This window comes from Mustela lutreola, chromosome 12, assembly GCF_030435805.1.
Source record: "Mustela lutreola isolate mMusLut2 chromosome 12, mMusLut2.pri, whole genome shotgun sequence".
Classification (NCBI taxonomy): Eukaryota; Metazoa; Chordata; class Mammalia; order Carnivora; family Mustelidae; genus Mustela; species Mustela lutreola.
The window spans coordinates 33,134,122-33,160,503 of NC_081301.1; the positions used below are offsets into that span (position 1 = coordinate 33,134,122).

Sequence of the window (26,382 nt, forward strand, 5' to 3'; positions counted from 1 at the left end):
TTCACAAAGCACAACTCCCGTGTCTCTCCTCCCCTCCAGTGTGTCATGGCTCCCAAACCTCTAACTGGAGAGTTCTACATTCCTTAGCCTGCATCATCCAGCTAACTGAGGCCTGATCTCTTGCACTTTGTAGAATTTATCCATAACCTCCCTCATGGAACTTGTATTCCTCTGTTCAGAGTTGTTTTTATACTGGTGTTGTGTCTGCCATCAGACTCTCCACTCTTGGTGGGATGAAAATGCATCTTATTCATCCCAGGGTGCCCATGTGCTCAGCACACAGCAGGTTCTCGGTCATAGTTCACTGAGTGACTAAAAGAGTCCCAACCTCCTTATGTATCCTCCACTTGTTACTTCTATTTCCCTGTTGAGGTTCCATGGAGTCATTGTTCTCTTCATCTGAGCAGCAGAGAGCACAGAAGGACGCCCGGGAAACCACCCCACTGGGCAAGTGACCAGGGCAAATGGGAGGAGAGGAGCTCAGGTGGCCCCCAGCACGTTTCAGAGGAATTCAGCCAATGGGGTGTAGATGACAATCAGAGCCTCTGAAGGAAATGAGGTAATTAGCAGTTGGTGGAAACGATGTGTCATGGAGGAAAGGGGACACCAGCAGCTGGTGGCCCAGGATGTGCCATCAGTGGGCCCTGGTTGTCTGAAATGACTCTCTGAGCCAGGAACGTCCTTCCCACGATCCCTGCTTGCTGAAACCCTGTACAAGCTCAACTCCCAGAAAGCCTTCCTTGTTGAAATCATCCTTCCCTCCTCCCCCTGCTTCCAGGTGCCCCCAGGATGGCATGCCGGCTTTCTCTCAGACCCTGAGGTTGTTGGACACCCCTGAGGAGAGCGCCACAGGCTGTGTTCTTTCCACAGCATCTCTCTTGCTCCCCAGAGAAGACCTGTCCAGGTCTGATAATCAAAATATTTAATAACCGATAGGCCAGTGCCCCAGACCAATGCAAGTGGACCAGCTGGTGGCTGAGCAGGTCCCGGAGACCCTGTCATGCCAGGTGTCCGCTCTTTCCTGGATCATGGTAGAGGAATGGGGGTACAGGGAGAGGAGCTGGTTCAGGGAGTGGGGGCGCTCACAGAACTTTTCACTTTTCTGTAGAATTTAAGAAACAAATGAACAAAGGGAAAAAAGAGACACACAGGAAAATAGACTCTTAAATACAGAGAACTGGTGGTTGCCAGAGGGGAGGTGGGTGGGACGATGGGTGAAATGGATAAGGGGGAATCAAAAGAACACTTATCCTGAAGAGCACTGGGAGATGAAGAGAAACGTTGAATCGTTATATTGAACACTTGAAACTATTATAGCATTAATTTTACTTCAATTAAAAATTAATTTTTTAAAAGAATCGATTGCTACTCAATAGACTTCAAAGCCAGAAAAGTTGTTAGGGATAAAGAAGGGCATTACAGAATGGCAAAGGGGTCAGTTCTCCAAGAAGACATAACAATCCTTAATGTAGAGATGCCCAACAACAGAGGGTCAAGCTATAAGGGGCAAAAGCTGATAGAACTGCAAGGAGAAAGATGAATCGCTGCTAGAGTTGGAGATTTAATAGCCCTATATCAGGGATGGAAAGATCCAGAAGGCTGACAATCAGTAAGGATGTAATTGAACTCGGTGGCTCAGTGGGTTAAGTCTTTGCCTTTGGCTCAGGTCATGATCCCAGGGTCCTGGGATCGAGCCCCGCATCGGGCTCTCTGCTCGGCAGGGAGCCTGCTTCCTCCCTCTCTCTCTGCCTGCCTCTCTGCCTACTTGTGATCTCTGTCTTTCAAATAAGTAAATAAAATCTTAAAAAAAAAAAAAGGATGTAATTGAACTCAACAATGCCATCAATCAACTGGATAGAAGTGACACTTAAATGCTACTTTATCCTACAACAGCAGAATACACGTTCTTCTCAAGTTCACATGGAACAGTCACAAGATTGATCACATTCTGGGCCATGGAACGACTTTAACAAATTTAAAAGAAACAAAATCATACAACATCGGCTCTCAGAGCTCTGTGGCCTTGAGCTAGAAATTAGTAACAGAAAGATAATTTTGAAAATCTACAAATATTGCTTGGTGATTAAACAACACATTTCTAAATAACATGTAGAGCAAAAAAGAAACCTTAAGAGAAATAAATGAAAACATACCTTATTAAAATTTGTGGGATGCAGTGGAAATAGAACTTAGAGGGAAATGTCCAGTATTGAATGCATAGATTTAAAAAAATCTAAATTCAATAATCCAAGTTTCCATTTTAGAAAAGTTTGAGAAGACCAAAATAATCCAAAGTAAGCAGAAGAAAATAAATAATAATTAGAATAGAAATCAATGAAGCAGAAAACAGATGAATAGAAAAAAATCAGTGAAGTGAAAGGTTGATTCTTTGAAAAGATCAATAAAACCGTTAAGCCTTAAGCCAGGCTAAGAAAAGAGAGAGAGAAGAGAGACAAATTACTAATATCAGAAATGAAAGAGGCCCATTACTACAGATCCCATGGGAATTGAGAAGATAACAAAGGAAAATTGTGAACAACTCTTATGTCCACAGATTTGATAACCTTGATGAAATGGACTAATTCCTTGAAAGATACAATTTGTCAAAGCTCACGTAAGAAGAAATAGATAATCTGAGTAGGCCTATACCTATTAAATAAATAGAATCAATAATTAATAACCTCCCAAAACAGAAATCACCAGGCCCACACAGTGAATTCTATCAAATATTTAAGGAAGAAATGATACTAGTTCTCTACAATCTCTTTCGGAGAATGGAAGCAGAGGGAATACTTCCTAACTCATTCTATGAGGCCACTGTTATCCTAATACCAAAACAAAGACATTACAGGAAAACTACAGACCAATATCTCTCATGAGCATAGATGCAAAAATCCTCAAAAATATAGCAACTGGAATTTAACAATGTATAAAAAGGTTATACACTGTGACCAGTGAGATTTATCCCAGGTATGCAAGGCTTGCTCAACATTTGAAAATCAATTAATGTAAACCATCACAACAACAGGATAAAAAAGAAAAGTCACATGATTGTAACAATAGATACAGAAAAAGCATTTGACAAAATCCAACACCCATTCATAATAAAAACTCTCGGTAGATTAGAAATAGATGGGAACTTCCTCAACTTGGTAAAGAATATCGACAAGAAACCTACAGTTAACATCATGCTTAATGATAAGATTCGAAATGTTATTACTAAGATTGGTACAAGGCAAGGATGAACCCACTCACCACTCCTTTTGAACATCAGAATAGAAGTTCTAGCTAATGCAATAGGCAGGAAAAGGAAATCAAATGTATAAATCAAATATATATATATATATATATATATATATATATATATATATATAATATTGAAGGAAGAAATAAAACTGTTTGCAGCTGATATGATTGTCTTTGTAGAAAATCTGAAAGAACTGACCAAAAAAAAAAAAAAACCCTCCTGGAACTAATCAATGATTATAGCAGGATAGTACAATATAAGACTGACATATAAAAATTAACCACTTTCCTATATTCTAGGAAGGAACAAGTGGAATAGGAAGTTTAAAACATCACACCAGTTACATTAGTACCCTCAAAAGTGAAATACTTAGGTCTAGAGCTAACAAAATATGTAGAAGATCTATATGAGAAAAGCTATAAAACTCTGATGTATAAAAATCAAAGAACTAAATAAATAGATATTCCAGGGTGCCTGTGTGGCTCAGTTGGTTAAGCAACTGCCTTCGGCTCAGGTCATGATCCCAGGGTCCTGGGACCAAGACCCACATCCGGCTCCCTGCTCAGTGGAAAGCCTGCTTCTCCCTCTCCCTCTTCCTGCTGCTCTATGTGTGCTATCTGTCAAATAAATAAATAAATTCTTTTAAAAAAATAGATATTCCATGTTCATGGATAAGAAGACTCAATACTGTCAAGATATCAGTTCTTCCCTCCTTGATCTATAAGTTCAATGCAACCCCAGTCAAAATTCCTACAGGTTATTTTGTGGATATTAACAAACTGCTACTAAATGATTAACTGCCATCCTTGGTAAGCTAATTCTTGCACTTTTAACCTGCTATTAGTGTTGTAATAATCATACTATACTGTCAGGCTTTAGTTGTCTGCATGGCCAAATGGACCATTATATTCATGAAAGTGAGAGCTATAGGGGCACTTCGGTGGCTCAGTTGGTTAAGCATCTACCTTTGGCTCAAGTCATTATCTCAGGGTCCAGGGATCGACCCCCATGTTGGGTTCCCTGCCCAGTGGAGAGCCTGCTTTTCCCTCTCCCTCTGACTGCTGCTTGCTCTCCCTGCTTGTGCACTCTCTCTCTCTCTCTCTCTCTCAGGTAAATAATAAATTAAAAAGTAAAAAAAAAAAAAAAAAAAAAAAAAAGAAAGTGGAAGCTATGACTGTCGGTCACCGTTATATTCTAATTCGGTGCTGGACACAGACAGACTCTCAATAAATATGTTTGAATATTTAACAGAAAAGAAAAAAAAGAATTGTTGGCTACTTTATAATAAATACCATTTAATTTGATCAGCAATATCTTTATGACTTGGGCAAAAAGAAACAAATAAAATTGGTCTTCAGGACCCACTGAGTAAGACCATGATTTTGGATATAGAGGGACTGAAGCCCAGGGAGGGGCGGGTACTTCTCCAACGCGGTGTGCTAAGTGGGGACAGATCTGCTTTAGAACCAACATGACTTGCATCTAAATCTTAGTTCCACTTCTCACATGCTGTGCAACTTTGGACAAAGAGTAATGCCTGAACTCCCTGCACCCCGGGTTCTTTGTCTGCAAAGTGGGGAGACCTACATCCCTGAGATCGGGGTGACTGTGGATGTTAACTAGCATAATGCACAGATGTTGCCTGGATAATGGCGCTTGTGTTCACATCGTCTCCTGGCTCCTGCCCGTTGCCTTTCATCATACCACACAGGGTTCTTCCTCAGTGGGGTTCAGCCAGTCCTGGGGCCACAAGCATCCATCCTGCTGTTTCTAGCCCCCCCAGTTTCAATGCAGTGGAACTGAAATGTACATACATGTGCCACGGGGTCATTGCTCCGTGTTCCCACGATGCTGAACTTCTTCACATATGTGTTCTCTTTCAGGGCTTCAGCATAGGCCTTGAGAGTGGGAATGGGGATATTCTGCAGAGAGAGAGGCAGGCGGTGAGGAGCAGCCCCGACCAGGGTTAGGCTGGGAAGACAGATGGGGCAGTGACCCTCTCACACATGCAGCCTGATTTCTAGTAGGTCTCTCATCAGATTGCTGAATAGGCAAAGAGTTCCTGCTTTGCCCCAAAAGGCTGAGATCTGGAGAGAACTTTCAGGTAAACAGATTGACAGAAAACCATCCCTGACAATTTCAGGGAGGACCCTGTGCAGGTGGAGACCAGAGAAGGAAAAACCAAGGCAAAGTATGCAAAGGAGTGCTGTGCTGGGGGCTCAGGACTGGGGTGTGGAGTGGGCAGGGCCTCGGCCTCTGCCTGGACAACTGGCAATGTTTCTGACTCTCTGAAACATTGGGCAAAGTCTCCTCTCTCTCTACGCCTGTTTTTGGAAAATGAGTTGGGGTCTGGACACTGCCCTAGATGATCCCTAGGAGACATCTGTCCTGCCAGGTCTCAGCTGTACCGCACAGCAGAGGCTCCTGGGGAACTTTTGTAAACTGCTGATGCATGCGTCTGGACCAGACCAATAAATTCAGAATCCTGGGGGGTGGGGGGGGGGCTTTGGCATAGATTTCTTAATCTTCTCAGGGGAAAACCACTGATCTGGTCCAAATTTCTCACGTGCGGAAGGGAAACTGAGGCCTGGAGAGGGACGAGCCTGTGGGCCCATGGTGAAGGTGCACAGCCACGGCCGGGTTCCACACCCCTGAACCACTCTGAGCCAGGGTTCACTGCCAGGGTACAGAGTTCTGAGCTGTGCCAGGGCCTCCCACTGGGCACACGGCAGACAATGGAGGCACCCGGGAGAAAACCTGGCTGTGTTTGCAGGATCTCTCATTTCAGAGTGTCATGTTAGCTCCCCGTGGGAGCAGAGCCTGGAGAGGCCAGGTGGAGGAGAACACTGCGGGCGCAGGTTTCTAATCAGATTAGGCTGTGGGGCTGGCAGCCACTTAAAAGAAAATGGAGAAGAAAGGAAAGAGGAGCTGGGGAGCAGGGGCAGGGGCCCACTTCTTATCTTACCCCCACACCCTCCCAGAACTAATCCTGCTGGGCTCCGGGCTAAGCAGGTGGGCAGGCAGCTGGTTCTGCTCCTGAATTCCTCCTGCAGCCCGTCCAGGGTCAGATGCTTGTCCATCGGACCCTCCTCTGCCCTTGATGGTCACACAGGTGCCATCTGGTCAGGCTGGACACAGGGGCCGACAGCTCCTTGCCAGGGCTGCAGAATGAGGCTGACCACATGGACGATGGCGTGCGGATGGTTCAGGGCCGGCCCCTCCCAGGGCTGTGGGACCCCATTCACCCGCTGGGTGCGGGCTTTTCCTAGCCTTGGGATCCCCGGCAGTCAGGTATCTGACTTATGATTTTAGCTCAGAGAAGTTCTCAGTGTTTCGAATAACAAGACAGGTTTCCAGAATCAAAGGTGTGTTGGCCCATGGTGAACACCAGGGCCTGAAGAAACCAGGGCCATAGGATGTGTTTGCTTACACCGCCCAGGCCTTTGAGAGGTTTTGCCCCCTTCCTGATCCAGAAGCGCCCAGAACCCAAACAGGTCCCTGTTCTCTCCGTATAGCCAAGCCTGGGCCCGCACATGGGCTCCTCCTACCTGCCCCAGGTGAAGCGAAATCAAAAGGACTTTACCCGGATGTTGTTGAGGTTAACCTCCTCAAGTTTGGGGTCATTGTTCTTTATCCGCTCCAGGGTTTCCTCGACATCTGTTGAATTTGGCTCTTCATCAGGTACAGGTTTGTATTGTGTGGGTTTGATCACGCCTAGAGGGACGGACAGAAGAGAGGTGGCTCACAGGAACACAGGGAGCCTCTCCCTCCACAGGATTCTCTGGAAGGAAGCAGCAGCAGAGTTCAACCCTAGGAAAAGGCCGCACATTCTGGGGCGCCAGCAGAGGCGGGGAGAAGCGCTGACCGCGCCCTGCTTGGACTCCGCCTTTGAAGCCTACATGCCCGGGGTGAATGACTGAAACCCTCTGACCCTCTGTGTCCTCCTCTGTAAGGTGTCAGACAGACGCTTTACCTCAGTGGACTCTTGTGAGGATAAAATGAAGCCTGAACATGAGAGAAACGTATAAGCTTTCCAGAGAGAGGGCCAGTATTCTTCTGGTACCCTCACTGATTTGGGGGGGTCAAAAGGCCAGCTAGGGACGATGCAGGGGAGCAGGAAGAATACAGTATGGTCCCAGGAAAGGACAAGGGGAGTTGAGGAACAAAAGAGGCCCCAGAAGACAGACACGTGTGGACGTGTAGAAATTCATGATCGTGACGGAGTCCCAGGCCAGCAGTGGAGGGACGGATTTTGCAAACAACAGTGTTGTCCCCGTGGGAGAGGCATGAAAAGTGACCGTTTGATCTCCTCTCACACCGCACCCAGACACAGACCCAGGCGGAGTAAGAAGTGGGATACGAGAGGCGAACCTCGAACACTCTCAGGAGACACTGCAGGAGGACATTTTTGCCACATGAGGACGGAGATGTCCTGCACAAGCAAGACACAAATCCCAGAGAAGGTGAAGGAAAAGGTGGATAGATTTGGCTACGTCAAAATTTTAAAATGTCTGCAATGAGCCAAAGAACATGAGTGGGCAGAGGAAGCAAGAAGCTGCAGACGCCTTCACTTCCGGGGCGTCCTTGCTCGGGGAGGGGGGAGGGGGACTGAGCTGGGGACGAGGGCGGTGTACTCACTGTTGAGTCCCTCCTTGTTCACGATGGAGCTGCTGCCCAGGGCCTGGTAGTACTGCTGGTTGCTCATCAGCGTGTGCATGCCCAGGATAGCTGCAGGGACACGGGAACGCCATGGCTCGCCTCTCTCCCACAGAAGAGCCTCCGGACCACGGACGTCCCACACCCCAGGCGTTTATGTGCATGGAAATGGCAAGAAACACTTGCATGGTTTTAAATTTTACTTGATTTTTGCTTTCGTCTCTATTTATGTGACGTTCAGATCTCTACACCCAGCGGAGACTTTTCCAGCCCCGGCCTCAGATTCCCCGGTGTCTCCCAGTGTCCCACGGTACCTCCAGCCCAACTTGGCCAAAATAGAACTCGTCCTTCCCAGCAACTGCCCCTTCCTTGGGATCACCTTCTGTCTTGACATCCTGCCTGACCCCTCAGGGTGGACCCTCGGTGGCACGGCATGCCCTAAGTCCCCACCCTCCTAACACTGTCTCTCATCTGTCCCACCTCCCATTCTGTCTCCTCTGTGCTGGCTGGGGCCCTGCAATTCTGCAGCTGTGTTATCACAGCCGTGTAATCACTGCTGTCCTGGCCCTGGTCTCTTCCTACCTTCCCCCCACCAGCATTCATTTCAGAGCAGCCAGAAAGATCCTTCTGGAAGTGCAGATCTGACCACATTACTCCTGTGCTCAGCCGGGCTTTCATCCATTCATTTGTTCAACATTTATCGAGTGCCCACATCATATGCCTGGCTCTGGGTGGGGTGGCACTGGAGGGGGAAGAAGAACGGGGTTGGTGCTGGGAGGGAGTGGGGCTGTGTGTGCAGCAAGGAACAGCAAGGAGATGCTAGGCAGGTACCTGCACAATTGAAAACATAAGCACAGAGTATACATGTTGTAGAGGAAAAGTTCAGTTGCTCTGGGAGAACTGAATGGAGGGACTTGGGATAGGAGGGATGAGTAGTGTCGGCCAAGTCAAGAGAAGGGAGGGGGGCATTCTGGACGGCAGAGGGAATGGTGGGTGGGAAAGCCCTCAAGCTCAGGGAGTGGAAGCCTAGGGCAGGAAGGGGAAACAGAAGGTGGACGGAGCTGAGCTGGACGAATGGTGGACCTCCCCCACCCTCCCACTCACTGCACGCTTGCTGCGAGCCAGAGAATACGGTAAATGTCAGTGATTCTCAGTTCAGCTGCACATTGGAATCCCTGGGGCATCTTTTCAAACACCTGAAGCCCAGACCTACCCCAGACCCATTAGACCACCATCTCTAGGGGTGGGGTCAAGCCTCTGCCTTTTTCAAGGCTCCCTAAGTAGACTCAGGGGGTAGCCAAGCTGGGAAACTGCCTGACACCACCCCCACCCCGAAGCCTCACAATATCACTCTGGAGTAGATTTCATTCAAACAGGCACATTTCGATCCCGCAGGGTCTTCTAGGTTGCAGTAAGGGGTTTGTGTGTCTTTCCCTAGGAGCAGCTGAGAAGCCACTAGAGACCTCGGCAGGGACCGAGATGTCCTGACTCGGGTTCTGGGAGTGTCACTCTGGCTGTGTGTGCAGAACGGACTACAGAGGGAGGAAAGGATGTGGTGACCGTGAGGCTTTGCAGCCACCCAGGTCAGAGGATGGTAGGTGGCCCCCGGAGCGTGGTTTCACCAGCCCTCCATGGGCCAGCTGCTTCAACGGACTGTCTCTCACCCACACCGTTTCTGCTCCGGTGACACAAATGGTCACGGCTCAGTACATTCTCCCGCTTCTGTCAACACCGTCCCCTCTACTAGTGGTGAGTCTCCCTCCATCTGCCATGTGTGCTGCTAAAATGCCCCCAGTAGTGTTACTAGATTTAGCAAATGAACATACGTGATACTCAGTTAAATTGGAATTTCAGATAAGCAACGAATAATATTTTAGTATAAGTATGTCCCATTCCATATTTGGGATCTACTTATATTAAAAAATTATTCATTGTTGATCTGAAATTCAGATCCAACTGAGCATCCTGTATTTGTGTATTTGACCCAACAACTCTACCTTCCCATCCTTTAGGACTTGGGGTAACACTTCTTCCCTCATGGAGGCTTCTGGAATCCTCTCTCTCCCTCTCTAGTTCTCCCACGGCACCTGCCGTCCATCCCAGCATGGACCACACAGCGTTAGAGGTAGCTGGATGCATGTGTGCTTCCTCTACTGGACTTTGGGCTTCCAGAGGTCGGGGAAGAATAGTCTCTCTTCCTTCTCCTCCAGAGTATAGTGTTTGGTAAATATTTGCTGATCCGTTTTAATTCCCCTGGGCATTTCATTAGACATGATTTCTAGTGAGAGAGACTACATGAGAGTCCTTGGTGAGGAGTCCGGAGACCCGAGTTAATCCTGACTCTACTCCTGATTCTGTGTGGCCTGGGGCGGGTCCCCAGCCCTCTCTGGACTTCAGCCTCCTCTGTGTGAGGAAGAGCAAGATAAGCCCTTTGGTTCTCTACCCCAGCTGCACAAACAAATCACCCGCAGCTTCAAGACAATATTGGTGCTCCTCTTGGACCAGCCGATCTGAATCTCTGCAGATATATTTTTAATTCCCTTGCATGATTTTTGATGCTCAGTGGGGGCTGAGAACCACAGGATGAGCCAATCTCGAAGCCCTTCTGTTTCTCACATTCTAAGAATCTTCTCTGCTAAAATTAGACTCTCCTGTTCATCACGGAGAACTTATAGGGAGAGGCATCTGCATTTTTTAGAGCTCTCTAGGCTTTAATTTAGGCTGCTTCTACGTGGGCAGTGAGGGCCATGGCCTGAGTCAGCAGCTGGGGAAGTGGGGAGGTGGCTCACCGGGAGCCACCTTTTGGAGCTGGCTCTTTCCCATCCCCAAATGCGCTGGTGGCAGGTGGTGGCTTATGGTGGTTCTGGGCTGCAGCTGGGACCCCAGTTTGGAAAAAAAATTCGGAAAGGTTGCTAAGAATCAGAGCAAAGATGTGACATCATTGGCCGGCTGGTCTTGCTGAGAGGTATAGAGAGGTAGGGGATGGAAAATGCCCTTTGGGCTTCGTGCCAGCTTCCTATAATGGTCCAGAAAGGGGGGCAGGAAGGGTACAAGGAAGTGGCTGGGGACAGAGGGAAGAGACCTGGGCTCCAGGCTGGGCTTTGGCACCCATTTGGCACCAAAATGTCCAGGACATTTCCACTTTTTTGGGCCCCAGTCTTGTCACCTAAAAAAAGGAGTATGTTTGAATGCCAATCTCTTACCCTCACATAGCACCTAGTAGTCACGCAACGTCTTCTCTTTTTTATAAAAAATGACGTTCAGTTAGCCAGTCTACAGTACATCGCTAGTTTCTGATGTAGTGTTCAACAATTCCTTAGTTACGTATAACATCTCATCTTTTTATCCCATTTGATTTTTTACAACAAGCCCCCAGCCAGGTCCTCTGGTTTTCCAGCAGGCTCAAGAGGGAAATGGCTTGTCAGAGCCTGCTCAGTGAGGGCCCTCCTGGCTTCTGAGACCTCCCATCAACTCCTCCACAAACTAGGCCATTAGCAGTTCCAAAGTTGTAAACTGTCCCCTCCATGCCAGAATTCCAAGGACAGATAACACGCCTATTCTGGGAGGCACCAGACATGTCAATAGCAGTTCTCAGAAGAAATGAAACTATTTGCAGTTCAGAAGAAGTTAGGGTTTGAGGAAGGAAGGAAGGAAGGAAGGGAGAGGAAGAAAGAAAGAGAGAGAGGGAAAGTCCCCAGGAAGGGAGGGAGAGAGGAGAGGGGAAGTACTTGGGGCGGGGGCTGGGGGGGATGCACCATGCAAAATCTCCATTGCTGAGCAGAAAGCAGAGCTTGGTGGCTCTAATCCTTCCGCCTGCCCCAGGCACCTAATCACGGCTCTCCCCTTGCTTGGTTTTGCACACTCATGTGGCCACAAGTGAATGATGGAGGAAAATAGCACATCAACATTGCCTGCCGCTTCATTCCTTGTAGATATTGGCACGGCTGAATTTAGCACTGGGAAACATGACTTTTTTTTTTTTTAAGACCAGATCTTCCTCAAAACTGAAAAAGGACTATTTTTGAACTCTGAAAAAGAACATCGAGTTCTCTTTCCTCTTCTGCCTTGGCAGGGTTCACTTGGTTTGTAATTCCACTTAGGATGCAGAGAGATCACAGCACACATCCCGGGCCCCTCCAGCTGCCAACTGCTTGGCCGGCCCTGGGCAGACAGAGGGAAGGCGTTTTCCTGCATCACAGAAACAGGTGGGCGAAGCCAGCTTTGGCCCAGGACTTGGGTGCTGTCAAACTACTCCTAGATAAGCCACACCCTGACCCTGGCAGAATGTGAGGAAAACCAGTGCCCAAGGATATGAGAGGACCCCAGACGCTCAGGGTGGGCGGCCAAGACTGTCTCTGAGAATCACAGGAGCTGGGGGTACCAACTGCCCATGGGGGCGGCTGGGGACTGGGCCTTCTGGAGGGAGAGACTCTTCCAGGCCGATTCCCTTTGGAGTCTTGCCGCACCTGAAGGGTCCTCCCTAAAGGTGAGTCAAGATCGCATTCCCGATGCGGGAGGGGGCACTGATAATGCCAAGGGCTTGCCACGGACTCCCAGTGGCCTCTGCATTACAAGCCGAGGCCACAAGCCAAGAACTCAGCACGGTCAGGGGCTTGCCCCTTCTGCTCATTACCCTGCGGTCACACTTCTCACGTTAAAATTTATATGCTTCTGGTCTGTCTTCCTCCTCACCTCCTGGTCCCCCAAGGGCAGGGCCTGGATCTGATGCATCCGAGCACACAGTAGCTTGATGATGTCCGTGGACTCCGCATGCGAATGAATGCAGGCACAAATGGTGCACAGACACGAAAACAAACGAACAAACGGGAGTCCCCAGCTCTGCCTTCCCTAGGCCACACTCGAGTCAGGATGACACATCTGCTGGGTGTCTCTCTACATCTTCCTGTCACTGCTGGACATCAAGCCTGCTGCCTGTGTGCCAAGCAAGCCACCCGGAGTGGCTCAGAGCCTTGCTCCTGCTGTGTGCCAGCCTGGGACATGTCTCCCCCATTCCCCCCCCCCCCCCAGCTCACCCCTGCTCTTCTGCCTCGGGGCTCAGCTTCAGCCTCTACCTTCATGTCCCCCGGCCCCAGCACCTAACCCAGCCCCCTTCTTGCTCCCTGACCTTTCTTGGGATGACACTCACTCTCATTTGTCACTTCTTATTGGCCTAAGTATTTGCTGAACGTCAGCTCTGTGAGGGCAAGGACTAGCCGCCATGCACGCTGCTCTATCAGGGCTCATCTGGAGCCAGGCGCACAGTGGGACGACACTGGATAAATGGTTGCCAAGTATGTCAATGAGGGAACCTAAACTAAGCTAATGGGAGGCTCTGCCTGGGAGCCACGTCGCCAACACCAGAGATGTCCCGCAGACTGTATGCCGTCTTCTCCTTACTTTCCTTTCTCTGTTGGGTCACCCACACTCATGGCTTCAGCAACCCCATCCTTGAGAAGGGATCTGAACCCCTGGCTTGCCACACCAGACACTCATGCAAGCTCCCGCCTCAACCTCCTGTGGCCTCTTGGCTTCGGGTCCAGTGCTAGGACAGCTGCACCTCAGACACAGTCCCCATCCAGCTCTACCTAAGCCCTTTACCTTACCTGGGGCCAGCCTCCTCCATCCCCCCGTCCTCCAAACACCACCACCTTTGCCTAAGCCTCTGCTTTCTTCTGGCCTCTCCCAACAGTCCCCATGGCCCCACAGATCCTAACGGGTCAATGCCTTCCTGTGACATACAGAGACTTTCCTAATGTGGCCCCACCCTCCCCCCACTGGGCTCCATGGGGCGTGGGGGTGAACCCCCTCTTGCCCACCCTCTGTGTCCCCTCAGAGGACGGCATCATCTGCATGGTGGTGGCTGGTGCTCTCTGGAGAAGTGTGCCCTCTGGGGAAGCTGCCTATGTTCAAGCCCCACAAAGCATTCAATGTCACTGCCTCCTTCCTCCATCCATCAAACAGGGACAACAGTGAGCCTTACTTCTTAGGATTGTTGTGGTCAAGGAATGCAGCAAGGCTCTAGAAGCCACTCCCAGGGCACCTGGGCCATAAGGAGGTGGTCAGCAAATATTCCGTCCCTCTTTCCCTGGAGCCCCTGCCACCCCTTCAAACGGCTGATTCACAGTGACCGGCGCCCAAGGTTAGCCAGTTGATACTGGTGTTGCCTTACAGCTCCCCCTGTCCTCTCCGGACAACGGAAGGGTACGGTCTCATGAACAGATAATAACGATTAGCCGCGCCAACAAAAATAAAGGGAAATGGTTTCAAGAAACCAGCCCAGAAACGTAGCACGATATTGCACTTCTATTTTGGCCCAGGAACTGGCGGTTCTGACCGGGGAGTCATCCGATAATCCCTCTGAGCTGCCTAATGAGGGCAGTGACATCACGGAGGGTGATCAGAGGAGGAGGGCCGGGATGAAAACAGCCCCAGGGTAAGTCTGAGTGGAGAGGCCGGACCCAAGTGACACCCAGCCTGCCCCCAGCTGCCCGGGTTAATAGAAGTCGGGCGGACCCCTAACCATGGAGATGGTTTGCTGGAAATAAGGGAGCCTCGGGAGGACTCTAATAGGATTTTTGTGGCTCTTGGCTCACGGCCAAATGAAGGCCTTTCTCTCTCAGCCCCGACACCCTGCAGACCACTGCCCTGTGGCCTTTCCCAAATGTTCTCCCTCCTGAGGAAAATGGTGGTTTGGACTCAGAATCTGCATGTTGGCTCGCCCCATCACGCACTCCTCGGGTCCCTGCAGCCTGGCATTGACCACCAGGCCGACTTCGCGTCATATGGTGTCTTCTCACTGTCCCTCCCCTCATGATTCCATTACAGATGGGAGGCCACCCCCTTCCCACTCCCCAGCATGAATGTCACCAGGACTCATGCACAACGCCCACGAGAAGCCGGAGGCTGTGAGCAGGCAGAAGACAGCTTTGGAAGCCAAGTCCCCTAGCCCTGTGGCTTCACAGCTCTGGGTCTCCCACCACCCCAAGCCTTCATTCTGTCTTCCCACTGTTATGGGCTGAAATGTGTCCCTCCAAAATTTGCATGTTGAAGTGGTAACTCTAGTACTTTAGAATTTGCAACTGTACTTGGAAATAAGGTCTTGAAAGAGGTAAAGTAAGTTCTAAGAAGGCTGTTAAGGTGGGCCCTGATCCAATCTGCCGGGTGTCTTCATAAGAAGATATTAGGATGTATGAAGGCACACGGGGAGACACACGCACAGAGGGACACAGTGACCTGTGGCTACCTGCAAGTCAAGGAGAGAGGGCTCAGAAAAAAAAAACAAACCTACCAATATCTTGGACTTCTAGTCTTAGGAGAACTGTGAGAGAACAAGTTTCTGTTGTTTAAGCCATCTAACCTGTGGTATTGTGTATGGCAGCCCAAGCACACTACTATACGCACCTTCATTAATAGCACCATCATCCATTTAGTTCCTGGAGCCAGAAATCTGGAACCTTCCTGACTCCTCCCCCAACCTCAGTGTCACAGCCGGACGATCACAGCTGACTCTACCCTTTCTCTCCCGTTCCCACTTGCCCTGAGTCTATTCTCCCCCCATCCACACTCCTGTCGTTATCTGGGCTGGTGGTTAGTAGCTCCCAAGTTTGCAGAATGAAAAGGCCCCTTCCCACCCTCCAGGCCAGGAAGGATTACCACGGTAGGTGTGTGGGGTGCTGGCTGCAGACCGAGTCCAACCCTCAGCAGGGACAGAACTCAGGGTACACAGGGCAGGTACTAGACCATAATAAGGAGACAAGTGTGGCAAAGGGCTCTGAATCGCAGGCCACCTTCTGGAGATGAAGGGCTGAGTGTGAAGGTTGTATGGAAACATTTTGCGATGGACAGTGTTGTACAAATCCGTGATGAGGGGCGAGCTCCTCAAAGCCTGATCTCTGAGCCTCGGAAGGGCCCTTCATAACCCTTCCAGGCCTTCACACCCTCGGCCTGCCCCCCTCTGTTCACTCTTCGCCAGTGGCTTGGGCAGGATTTGGTGCTGCGGCTGGTGGAGGACCTGTGCTAGCCCTCTCTGGGAGGCTTCCCATCGCTCTGGGCTGGGCTCTCATGGCAGCCACAACTGACTCCGTGAAGTGACAGTTTTGGGTGGTTTTATTTCTCTTTTCTTCACTTTGGTTTTTTTCTTTTTTTTTTTTTTTGCATTTTTCTTTTTTTTTTTTAATTTTTTATTTTTTATAAACATATATTTTTATCCCCAGGGGTACAGGTCTGTGAATCACCAGGTTTACACATTTCACAGCACTCACCAAAGCACATACCCTTCCCAATGTCCATAGTCCCACCCCCTTCTCCCAAACCCCCTCCCCCCAGCAACCCTCAGTTTGTTTTGTGAGATTAAGAGTCACTTATGGTTTGTCTCCCTCCCAATGCCATCACTTTGGTTTTTGATCCTGGGTTTCTGTCTTAATATTCTGGAGAATAATAATATAGTTAATATTATTCTGTCTCCCCAAGTCCTTTTTAGAAATGGAAAATGTGTTCATGTTGCAATAAACCATCTAAGAGTCCCTGCAAAGGCAGTTCAAACTCTTGTGGAAGATGTGGCGAAGCTTCGGGAAAGCCTCTTACCTGCGATGTCACAGAGTTCTGCATCTGAGGCGTTTGCCAAAGCCTCCTCCAGCTCCGGCTCCAGGGTCACACTTTCCAGCACGGGATCCATTGGCTTCTGCTTGGGGACCCAGACCTTTCCTGCAAAACACGAGTGCCTGTTACAGGGCAGGCGACTCTGCTGGGGCAAACTCTGCTGATGGCCCTAAGAGGACTGTCCCAGAGCACTGTGGGTCCCTCAGGGCTGAGACAGTTCCCTTCAGGCTTCTCCCTCTGGGGACCCAATGCCGAACTTCCCCAAGGAACAAGAACCAAAGATCTCCAACAAAGCACCTCTCACATTTGAAAATAAGCACTTTCGATCTTGGTCCAACTAGACTCTAGTCCAACTAGAGTGTTTAGTGAAAAACACTCGTTGCTAATCAAAACAACCTGTAGGCAGGTAAAAGCTACAAAAAAAAACTTTAATTGAATGTCAGGCTATGGGATACCCTAACCCAGGGTTCGGATGTGAGAGAAAAATTTAGAAACATTTCTAAACAAAATACACTCAGATTATTAAAAGAATAGGGAGCAAAAATGTATCCTTGCCTCATGGGACATTATATATATATATAGATATATATATATATTTTAATATTTTATTCATTTATTTGACAGAGAGAGAGAGAGATTGATCACAAGTAGACAGAGAGGCAGGCAGAGAGAGGGGGGGAAGCAGGCTCTCCGCTGAGCAGAGAGCCCGATGTGGGGCCTGATCCCAGGACCCTGAGATCATGACCTGAGCCGAAGGCAGAGGCTTTAACCCACTGAGCCACCCAGGCGCCCCGTGGGACATTATATTTTTAAAGTGTCAGACTCATGACTGGACAAGGGGGCAAAGAGGCGCACAAGGACGGTCACTGCGCTGACCACCAATAGGGGGTTGTTGAAGAAATTACGGGACGTCTACACGATGGTGTTCTCACACCGATTATAAAGGATGATGGAGATGTTCACTTACGAAGAAGGACAAGCAGGATATAAAGTGAGAAAAAGCAAGTCTGTAAAAGAGCACGAACAATGTAATTCCATGTACGAAAACTGCATTCGTTCATCGTTCGTTCATTCATTCATTCATTCATTGCACTAGATATTTACCGAGTGCTTCCTAAGTGCCAGGCACCCTTCTAGCAGCCAAGGGGAGGGGGAGCACTGATCCATTCACGATTTAGTGAAAGCAGACAGACAGTAAACAATCATGCAAAGATATCGCATGGCCTTAGGCATTGTGGAGGAAAATAAAGCAGAGCAAAAGACTAGGAAGTTCCAGGCTGGGGTCCAGTCGAGCGTGGCTTTTTTTTGGGTCGGGTGGTCAGGGAAGGCCTCACTGAGATGATGGTCTACAAGCTGGTCTACAGGACAGAGGAAGGAAACATGCCCCAAAGACCAGCTGCAAGGCAAAGATACCTGCCTTCACCGTGGCTGTTAAATGTGCACTGAAAGTTCCAGTCAGAGCAAATGGACAAGAAAAAAAAATGGCATCCAGACTGGAAAGGAAGAAGTAACATTATCTCTGATTGTAGCAGACATGATCCAATATGCAGAACCCCCTAAAGATTTGACAATGTGCTGTTAGGACTGATAAACTCTGCTCTGAGTGAGTTACAGAGTAAAACAAGTTCAGTGTGTACAAACGGGTGGTGGGGTTTCTGAATGGCAGCAACCTGAAAGGAAAATTAGAACGGTCATTTCACCTACAGTAGCATCCAGAGGAATAAATGCTTAAGGATAAATTTAACCAATGAACGGAAGGACTTGTGCAAGGAATGCTAGAAAACGTTGTCACAAGGTATTACGGAAAACCTAAATAAATAGAAAAATATCCCAAGTTTGTCGATTGGGAGACAATATTCAGATGGCAATATTGCCCAAAGCAATCTCCAGATTCAAGGCAACTTTTACCAAAATTCCAATGTCCACCCCACTTCTTATTTTTTTTTTTGTAAAAATAGAAAAGCTATTTCTCAAATTAATAAGGAATCACAAGGGGTCCCCCAAAAGGCAAAATAATCTTAAAGGGAACAAACCTGGAGGGCTCGGACTCGCTGACATCAAAACTTACTGCAAATTTAAACAGTGTGGTACTGACAAGGATAGACATATTGACAATGGGATAGGATAGAGAGTCCAGAAATAAACCCACACATCCATGGAAAATTGATTTTTGACCAGGGTACCAAGACCATTCAAGGAAGGAAAGAATAGTTTCTTCAAGAAGCAGTACCGGGGGTGCCTGGGTGGCTCAGTCAGCTGAGTATCTGATTCTTGGTTTTGGCTCAGGTCATGATCTCAGCGTCATGAGATCAAGTCCCTTGTCAGGCTCCACACTCAGTGTGGAGTCTGCATAAGATTCTCGCTGCCTCTCCCTCTGCTGCTCCCACTGCACTCTCTCATTCACTCTCTCTCTAAAATAAACAAAGAAACAAATAAAATGTATGTTGTTGTTTTTTTTAAAAGAAGTGCTGGGCCTGGACATCCATACACAAAGGATGAAGCTGCACCCCTATCTCACACCATATACAAAAAAATGAACTGAAAATGGATCGACTTGAATATAATAGTTAAAACTATAAAACCCTTAGAAGAAGAAAAACATATAATCTACACATAAAATCTTCATGACTTTAGATTTTGCAACATATTCTTAGATATGACAACAGAAATTTAAAAATTGGTCAACTGGATTTTATCCAAATTTAACATTATTGTCCCTCAAAGGACAATATTGAGAAAGTAAAAAGACAACATACTGAAATCACATATCTGATACAGTCTAGAATCCAGAATATGTATAAAATTTTTTTTTACAACTTAACAATGAAAAGAAATACAACCCAATTTAAAAATGGACAAAGAACTTAAAAGATATTTCTTCAAAAGCAGCCACTCTGGAAAAACAGGATGGAGGTTCCTCAAAAAGTTGGAAATAGAGCTTCCCTATGATCCAGCAATTGCTCTACTGGGTATTTACCCTAAAGATACAAATGTAGTGATCTGAAGGGGCACGTGTACCCCAGTGTTCATAGTAGCAATGTCCACAATAGCCAAACCATGGAAAGAGTCTAGATGTCTATCAACAGAGGAACGGATAAAGAAGATGTCATACACACACACACACACACACACACACACACACACACACACACACATAATGGAATACTATGCAGCCATCAAAAAACACCAAAATCTTTCCTTTGCAGTGATGTGGATGGAACTAGAGGGCATTATCCTAAGTGAAGTAAGTCAATCAGAGAAAGACAATTATCATAAGATCTCACTGATATGAGGAATTTGAGAAATAAGGCAAAAGATCATGGGGGAAGGAGAGAAAATTGAAACAAGAGGAAACAGAGAGGGAGACAAACCATAAGAGACTCTTAATCTCAGGAAACAAACTGAAGGTTGCTGGAAAGAAGAGGGGTTGGAGGGATGGGGTGGCTGTGTTATGGACATTGGGGAGGGTATGTGCTATGGTGAATGCTGTGAATTGTGTAAGACAGATCAATCACAGACCTGTACCCCTGAAACAAATAATATATTATGTGTTAATAAAAAAAGATACTTTTCCTCAAAGAGGATATACTTATGACCAATAAGCACCTGCACAGATGCTCCGCATTAGGGAAACGCAAATCAAAATCACGGTGAGATGCCACTTCACACCTACAAGGATGGCTAGAGTAAAAACCAAAATGGAGAATAACAAATGTTGACAAAGATGTGGAGAAACTGGAAACTTTTTGATTGCTGGTGACTGTGTAAAGTGGTGCAAACACGGAATTAGCACATGATCCAGGAATCCCACTCCTGGGATTATAAGCCCCAAAGACTTGAAAACAGGTACTCAAAAAACTACGTGTACAGGAATGTTCATAGTAACACTAATCTCAGTAGCCAAAAGGTGGAAACAACTAGAATGTTCATTAGTAAGTAGATGAATGGATAAACAAATTGTGTCATATTGTTCAGTCACAGAAGGGAACAAGTGAGTGCCAAAAACAACATGCTAAGTGAAAGAACCCAGGCACGTAAAGTCACATAGTTTATGATTTAATTCATAGGAATTATCCAGAAGAGGTAAAGCCACAGAAACAGATGAGTGGTTGCCAGGGGCTGGGGACAGCAGGGACTGGGGAGTAACAGCTTATGGGGTATGGGTTTTTATCTTGGAGTGATGAAAATGTTTTGGATCTATATGGAAGTGGGGGTTGCACAGTACTGCAAATGCACTGAATGCCACTGAATTGCTCACTTTACAATGGTTAATTTTATGTTACATGAATTTTATTGTTTTACTTCAATTTAAAAAAAAAGTTCACTTTGGTTATTGATTGAGAATTGCCAGAAGTGGGGCGATAGTGGGAGCCTAGACCTGGTGAAACTGGAAAAGGACAAAACATGCAAAGGGAACAAATGGTTAAAAAGAAAATCTGCTATAAAAATGAATGATGCAATGAGTAGGTTGGCCCTTCAATAAATGTGTCAGACCTGTGGTTCCTTACACCCCTGTGGCAGGTGCCTCCAGCAGGGGCAGTGGCTCTAAGACACAAGAGGGGGTCTGGACTTCCTCCTTTCCTTCATCTTACTATTTGGAATGTGGATATGATGGCTGGAGTTTCAGCAGCCAATATGGACCACGATAACAAGGACATATTGTTGAAAAACAATATGCAGGGATGGCAGAATGAAAAACTGGAGAAGGTCTTGATTGCTAATCTCAAGGAAGATGCCCAACCAGCCCAGAATGCCTACCCCTATAGCTAAGCAAAAGAAAGTTAAAGCTTTTCCTTGATTAAATCTCTCTTATTTTACTTTTCTCCTCCACACGTGTAGTCAAATCTAATCTGCACGAAGAATTCAGTATAATTCTGCCTTAAAAATATCCTGCATGAAGCTTTATTCTGATCTCCCAGTTGAGCGAGAGTGAATGAAAGTCCAGATTCCTTAGAACTTCGTGCCAGTTTATGGCTCCATTGCATTCTTCTTGGTCTTGCAGAGACGGGGGTGCTGTTTCCCCTCAACCTTGGCTAGTTCTAGGTCCGGCACTGGGTAAAGAGATGCTTAGTGAGGGCTGGACACCATGGCCTTGAGTCTGCCCCATCAAGCCAGCAGTGTCCTTCCTCAACACTCTGCTGAGACCCTCACTTATTCAAACTGTAAAGACTCCAACGGTCATCACATAAATACTTTCTGATGAGGATGATCGTGGTAGTGGTGATGATGGTGAGTCTCTGAGACGGGTCACTATGTGCAAACAAAGAAGTTCTAGCTGCCCTCCTTGGGTCAGCATGGTTTTTCATGAAGGCCGGCCGGCTCCAGGAGTCTGGAGAGCTGTTCCCGGCTCCACGCCAGGCCAGCATTCCACGGGAGGGGCAGCAGGATGGGCCTGTGTACCGCCCAGATTCCATTTCCCACCCCCACCCGCCATGTCCAGCTCCTTCCCTTGCAGGGTGGCGGGTCCATGGGGCCATGCGATGACTAACCCATAGTCCACCCAGGTGTGCTCCTGATTCTCGGTGTCCCCATTTTTCAAAGGTGCAAGTAGGACAACAGGAGGCCCCATAAGGCTGCACGAAATCCAGAGATTCTATCCTTGTCTGCTGCGTGGGACTCGCCCCTCGTGGCACAAGTGTCTCGCCCAAAAACCTCTCATGCCCACTCTCTCAGCCGGGCACACCCGGCCCTTATGGTCAAGGCCTCCTCCTCCCGCACCCTCCCCAGCATGCCTCAGGCCACACCATCCTCCAGACATTCTGTAACCCAAATGCCCCTTGGGCTTGCCTGAACTTCTCAAGTTTCTGTAAAATCTGAACTAAGCTCCAAGTCCAGGGTTTGTGACGGCTCGACCTCCTCCCCATGAGGCACCCCCCTGCTTGCTTTTTTATTTGATTATTTATCACACAACAGGGACACCGAGACAAATGCTATAGACTTGGACTCTGGGCTCAGCACATTTATAGTCTGGGGGGCGGGGAGAATGGAGGAAACTGCAAACAAGCAACTACACAATGAAGTAATTGATCAGAATTAACGGTGTCATTCAATCCAATGCTTATCAGGTACTTTCCACGTGTTAGTGTTTATTAGGTGTAGATATCACGACGAGCCAGACAGATGTGGTCCTTGTAGCTGGGGGACTTACAGTGTGAAGAAGCAGCCCACAAGACTCCCTGTGGACTTACTTAACTTTAACTCATTTATTCAACAACTCTCTATGAGCCCTGCTGTAGACCACCAGGCCCTGTGCTGGGTGCTGGGGGTGCTGGGTGAGCAAGACCAGCCTGAGTCCCTGGCCTTGCGGGACTTACAGCCAGTAGGACAGATGAGTGATACATAAGGAGAACACGTTAAAGTGGAAATCACTCTGAAAGACACATATGCAGGCTCCTGAGATGGAGCAGAACCCAGGGCGAGCTGAAGGGACTGCATGTCCTCACTGGGGTGGATGGGAAAGGCTCCCCTAAAAGAGAAGACAGCACAGTTGAGAGCAAACGGATAGTAATAGGTAGGACTTAAAAGCATGTGCTATGGGCCAGATGCCTGGCTAAGTGCTTTACAGGTATCTTAACTCCACCTTCATAACAACCTCACAAGGCTGGTAATAGTACCTTCTTCATCCCCATTTCGCAAAGGAGGAAATGGAGGCACAGCAGACTGAAAAATGTGCTCAGGCTCATGCAGCTAGTAAACCAGGCTGTGTTTCTAACCATTAAGCCTCTTACACAGGGGAGGAAGAGCTAGCCATGAAGACAAGACAGCATGGAGTCAGACAGCCGGAGCAGCGGTCCAGGAAGAGGGAATACGTGCAAAGGTCCTGAGATAGAAAAGAGCTTGGGATGTGTGAGTAAAGGAAGGAGGGTGTGGGGCAGCAATGGGGTGAGCCAAGGTAAACATAATCCAAGAGGACAGCAGAAGGGTTTGGAGTATAAGGGGTAGTCCTGGAAGGGTTGGACAGTCAGGGAACGCTCTCTGTTTCCCAGTCTTCTAGATCACTTCTGCTGGGGCAGAGAATCTTAGAAGGACAAATAGAGAAGCACTGGGGAATGGGCATGGACATTGAGGGCAGAGGGAGGTGACCTTGTTCCCAGTTGGCACAGCACAGGCCTTGCACAGGCCTTATGTCCTGATGTCATGACTAATAGTTTTCACTTTCATTTTCAAAGGTGTCTACATTTGTGTGAAAAACAATCAGGACACCCTGGCTAAAGGGGATTTAGGGGAAAGTTTTGCTGGTCTGGGTATGTAACACGTTTTCCTTAGTTTACCCAAAACTTAATGAAATCTACATTATGTGTTGATGCCCTTGGTGTTGGGTTTGTGAATTTGGGCCGGGCAGGCATGAGGGCAAGGAGGCCCAGTCACACATGGCTCAGCACAGGGCCTGCATACAGGTGGCACTTGACAGTGATGCAATTATAAGAGCAACAGTATTCAGTACCTCTCTTTTCCCCTGTGTAGGGGACCAGATCTTCTCGGTCTTTAAACTCCTTTGCTTGCTTTTCCAAGTGATCCAAGAGCTCCTCCCTTTTAAAGGGGCCCGTGGGCGCCTTGGTGGTCTGATCCTTCTGCCTCAGGCCTGCAGGCAGCAGTGCATTCTATAGTGGAGGTTGTGGGGCCGGGTGACAGAGAGAGAGAGAGAGAGAGAGAGAGAGAGAGAGATAAAGAGAAAGAGAGTGGTCAGCAGCTGAAGATTTGCATTTCTCCCCAAATTCTTCTTGGACCCATGCAACCTCAGAGCCCATCAAATCAATCCAGGTCACTCATTTCCATGTGAGGGATCTGACACCCAGGAAGGGCAGGGATTTGTCCAAGGTCACCCACCAGATGAGGGCCATAGCTAGACTAGGATCCAGGTCGTCATTGTCTAGAGTCTCTAAGCCTTCGATGATTCTGAAGGCAAGGGGGTGAGGAGGAAGCCGACACAGGGCTTGGCGTAAAGGGGCCCTCTAAGAATGTAAATATAATTATGTTGGCATTTGGATGCAGGATAATTACAGCTATTGTACCTATAGTGGCTGAGGTGAGAAGCAGCCCCGAGGGCCGTGAGTTAGGTCCCTGAATGCAGAGTGGGGCAAGAAGCAAGAGACTCAATAACCAAGCGGAGAAAGGCTCAGCAGAGCTGTGGTGAGACGAGGTGTGCTTTCGGGCTGCAGCCCTGGCCAGCCCTCCCGGCTTCTTTCCACCCTGCTGACAGGCCATGCGCAGGCCACTCTGTCTGTTAAATATTTTGAACGTCGCCCTTGGAGATGGGTGTCTCAAGAAAGATAGCATCAGCCAATCCCCGTGTTCCTTCTTCAAACATGGTTAGTCTTCTAGGTGTGGGCTTGCCTCCGAAGCAGACTAGAGTCAGGGTAGATCTGAGTCACGTAGGCTTCCCTCACCTCAGCCCTCCCTGTGCCTTAGAGATTCAAAGAAGTCTGTGGTTGCAAGGATGCTTAGAGATTTTCTAGTGCACACAGCTGCCCTCCAAGAGGAAACTGAGGCCCAGAGCAAGGAAAGATTTGCCCAAGGAGTTTTGGGGATAGATCTAGAACAAAAACCAGGGTCCTTCTTCAGATGCAGGGGAGGAGGGCAGTCTTCACTTCTAGTCATTGCTCTCTCTCCACCCCACTTTCACTCAGGGAGAGCGGAGGATACCAGGAAGGCAGAGGGGAATAGAATCTCACCCCACTTCTTGCCGCAGCCCCCAAGCCAGCTAAGCTAGAGAGCCTTCCCACCTCCAATCTCTGTACCATCAAAATGCATAGCTTTGGCCACTCCCACACAGTCTGGATCCTTTGGAAAGCCCCCTCCGGGAGGGGATGGGGATGACATCAGGTATATGAAGACAGCTGTGGGCCTGGGCACCGAGAGCGAAAGCTCAGGAAGACAAGACCACTGCTTTACTTTAGTATGATTTTTCACAAGAAGGTTTACCACCATTTACCACAGTGGGGCTGCTCCCCTCGGGCCCCTGAGTGCAAATGGACCTGGACCATGAATCGGCAAAGACATCTGGGAGTTGGAACATGTTACCAAAGGATGGCCAGTAGGTAGAAAATCAAGCCATGACTGATTTGGGGGTGAGCATCAAGAAGATAAATGATGCCACAGACACCCCAATTTCCCTGAAGCAGCCGTCCTCAGGTACTGTCCACCATGACACACTGGATGATGGACGGATGAGGCCCACAGAGGAGGCAACTTCTGTGGGCATGGCCCGGGCAAGATGGGGTTTGCTGTGGCCAGCGGCATGTCCACACCTTCTCTCCCATGGTGGGGCACTTGCGGGGATTCAAGTGAGAGAGAGAACCACCTAACTGTCCCATAAACCTCTGTCTGTGATTACCCACGGGGAGTAAACCAGATTCTCTGTGACATGCCTGCAGCTCACAGTTGACCACCCCGACAGGCTTACGCCCTGGCCTGACGTGGGCTGACTCTAGCTGTACAAGCATGGGCAGGTCGCCTCGTCTCACGGGGCCTCAGTTTCTAAGGCTATAAAATGTGAATAATCAGCTCTCTCAGGCTTGTTGAGCTAATGCAGGAAGAGTGCTTAGCCCACCGCCCAGCGCTCACAGATTGCTACTTCTGGTCAGATGGAATTCATTTTAACAGGAGATGGTTACCCAAACATGTATGTTGAAATGGAGATGTATTATCCAAATAGATCTCAAAATTCAAAAAATGAAGACATGCAAATATAAAGCACGGAAAGCAAGCGTTTTCCCAACGATCCCCACAGTAAAAGACCTGATAGGTTGTTGTCACTGTAAAGGGTTTTGACAGCTGCTGTAAGGTGCTGGGGCACGTGTTGGCCCTTAAAAGCTCAGAGATGGGAGAAACCCACAAGGCTAGAACTGAGGGGGAAAGGGCTTGCAAACTCACATCTCTTT

The 26,382-nt window shown here is 48.2% G+C and overlaps 1 protein-coding gene across 1 annotated transcript in view; it reads right to left on the reverse strand.

Annotated features, from left to right (window-relative positions):
- The window catches only part of TMOD1 (tropomodulin 1), an 83,302-nt gene that overhangs the window by 19,371 nt on the left and 37,549 nt on the right, over positions 1-26,382 (reverse strand). Inside the window, exons 3-7 of the mRNA XM_059141481.1 lie at positions 23,946-24,102; positions 16,487-16,606; positions 7,886-7,975; positions 6,831-6,961; positions 5,062-5,169 (exon numbers count right to left, since the gene is read on the reverse strand). Of these exons, the coding sequence (XP_058997464.1) occupies positions 5,062-5,169; positions 6,831-6,961; positions 7,886-7,975; positions 16,487-16,606; positions 23,946-24,102 (606 nt within the window). The remainder of the gene's footprint in view (positions 1-5,061; positions 5,170-6,830; positions 6,962-7,885; positions 7,976-16,486; positions 16,607-23,945; positions 24,103-26,382) is intronic.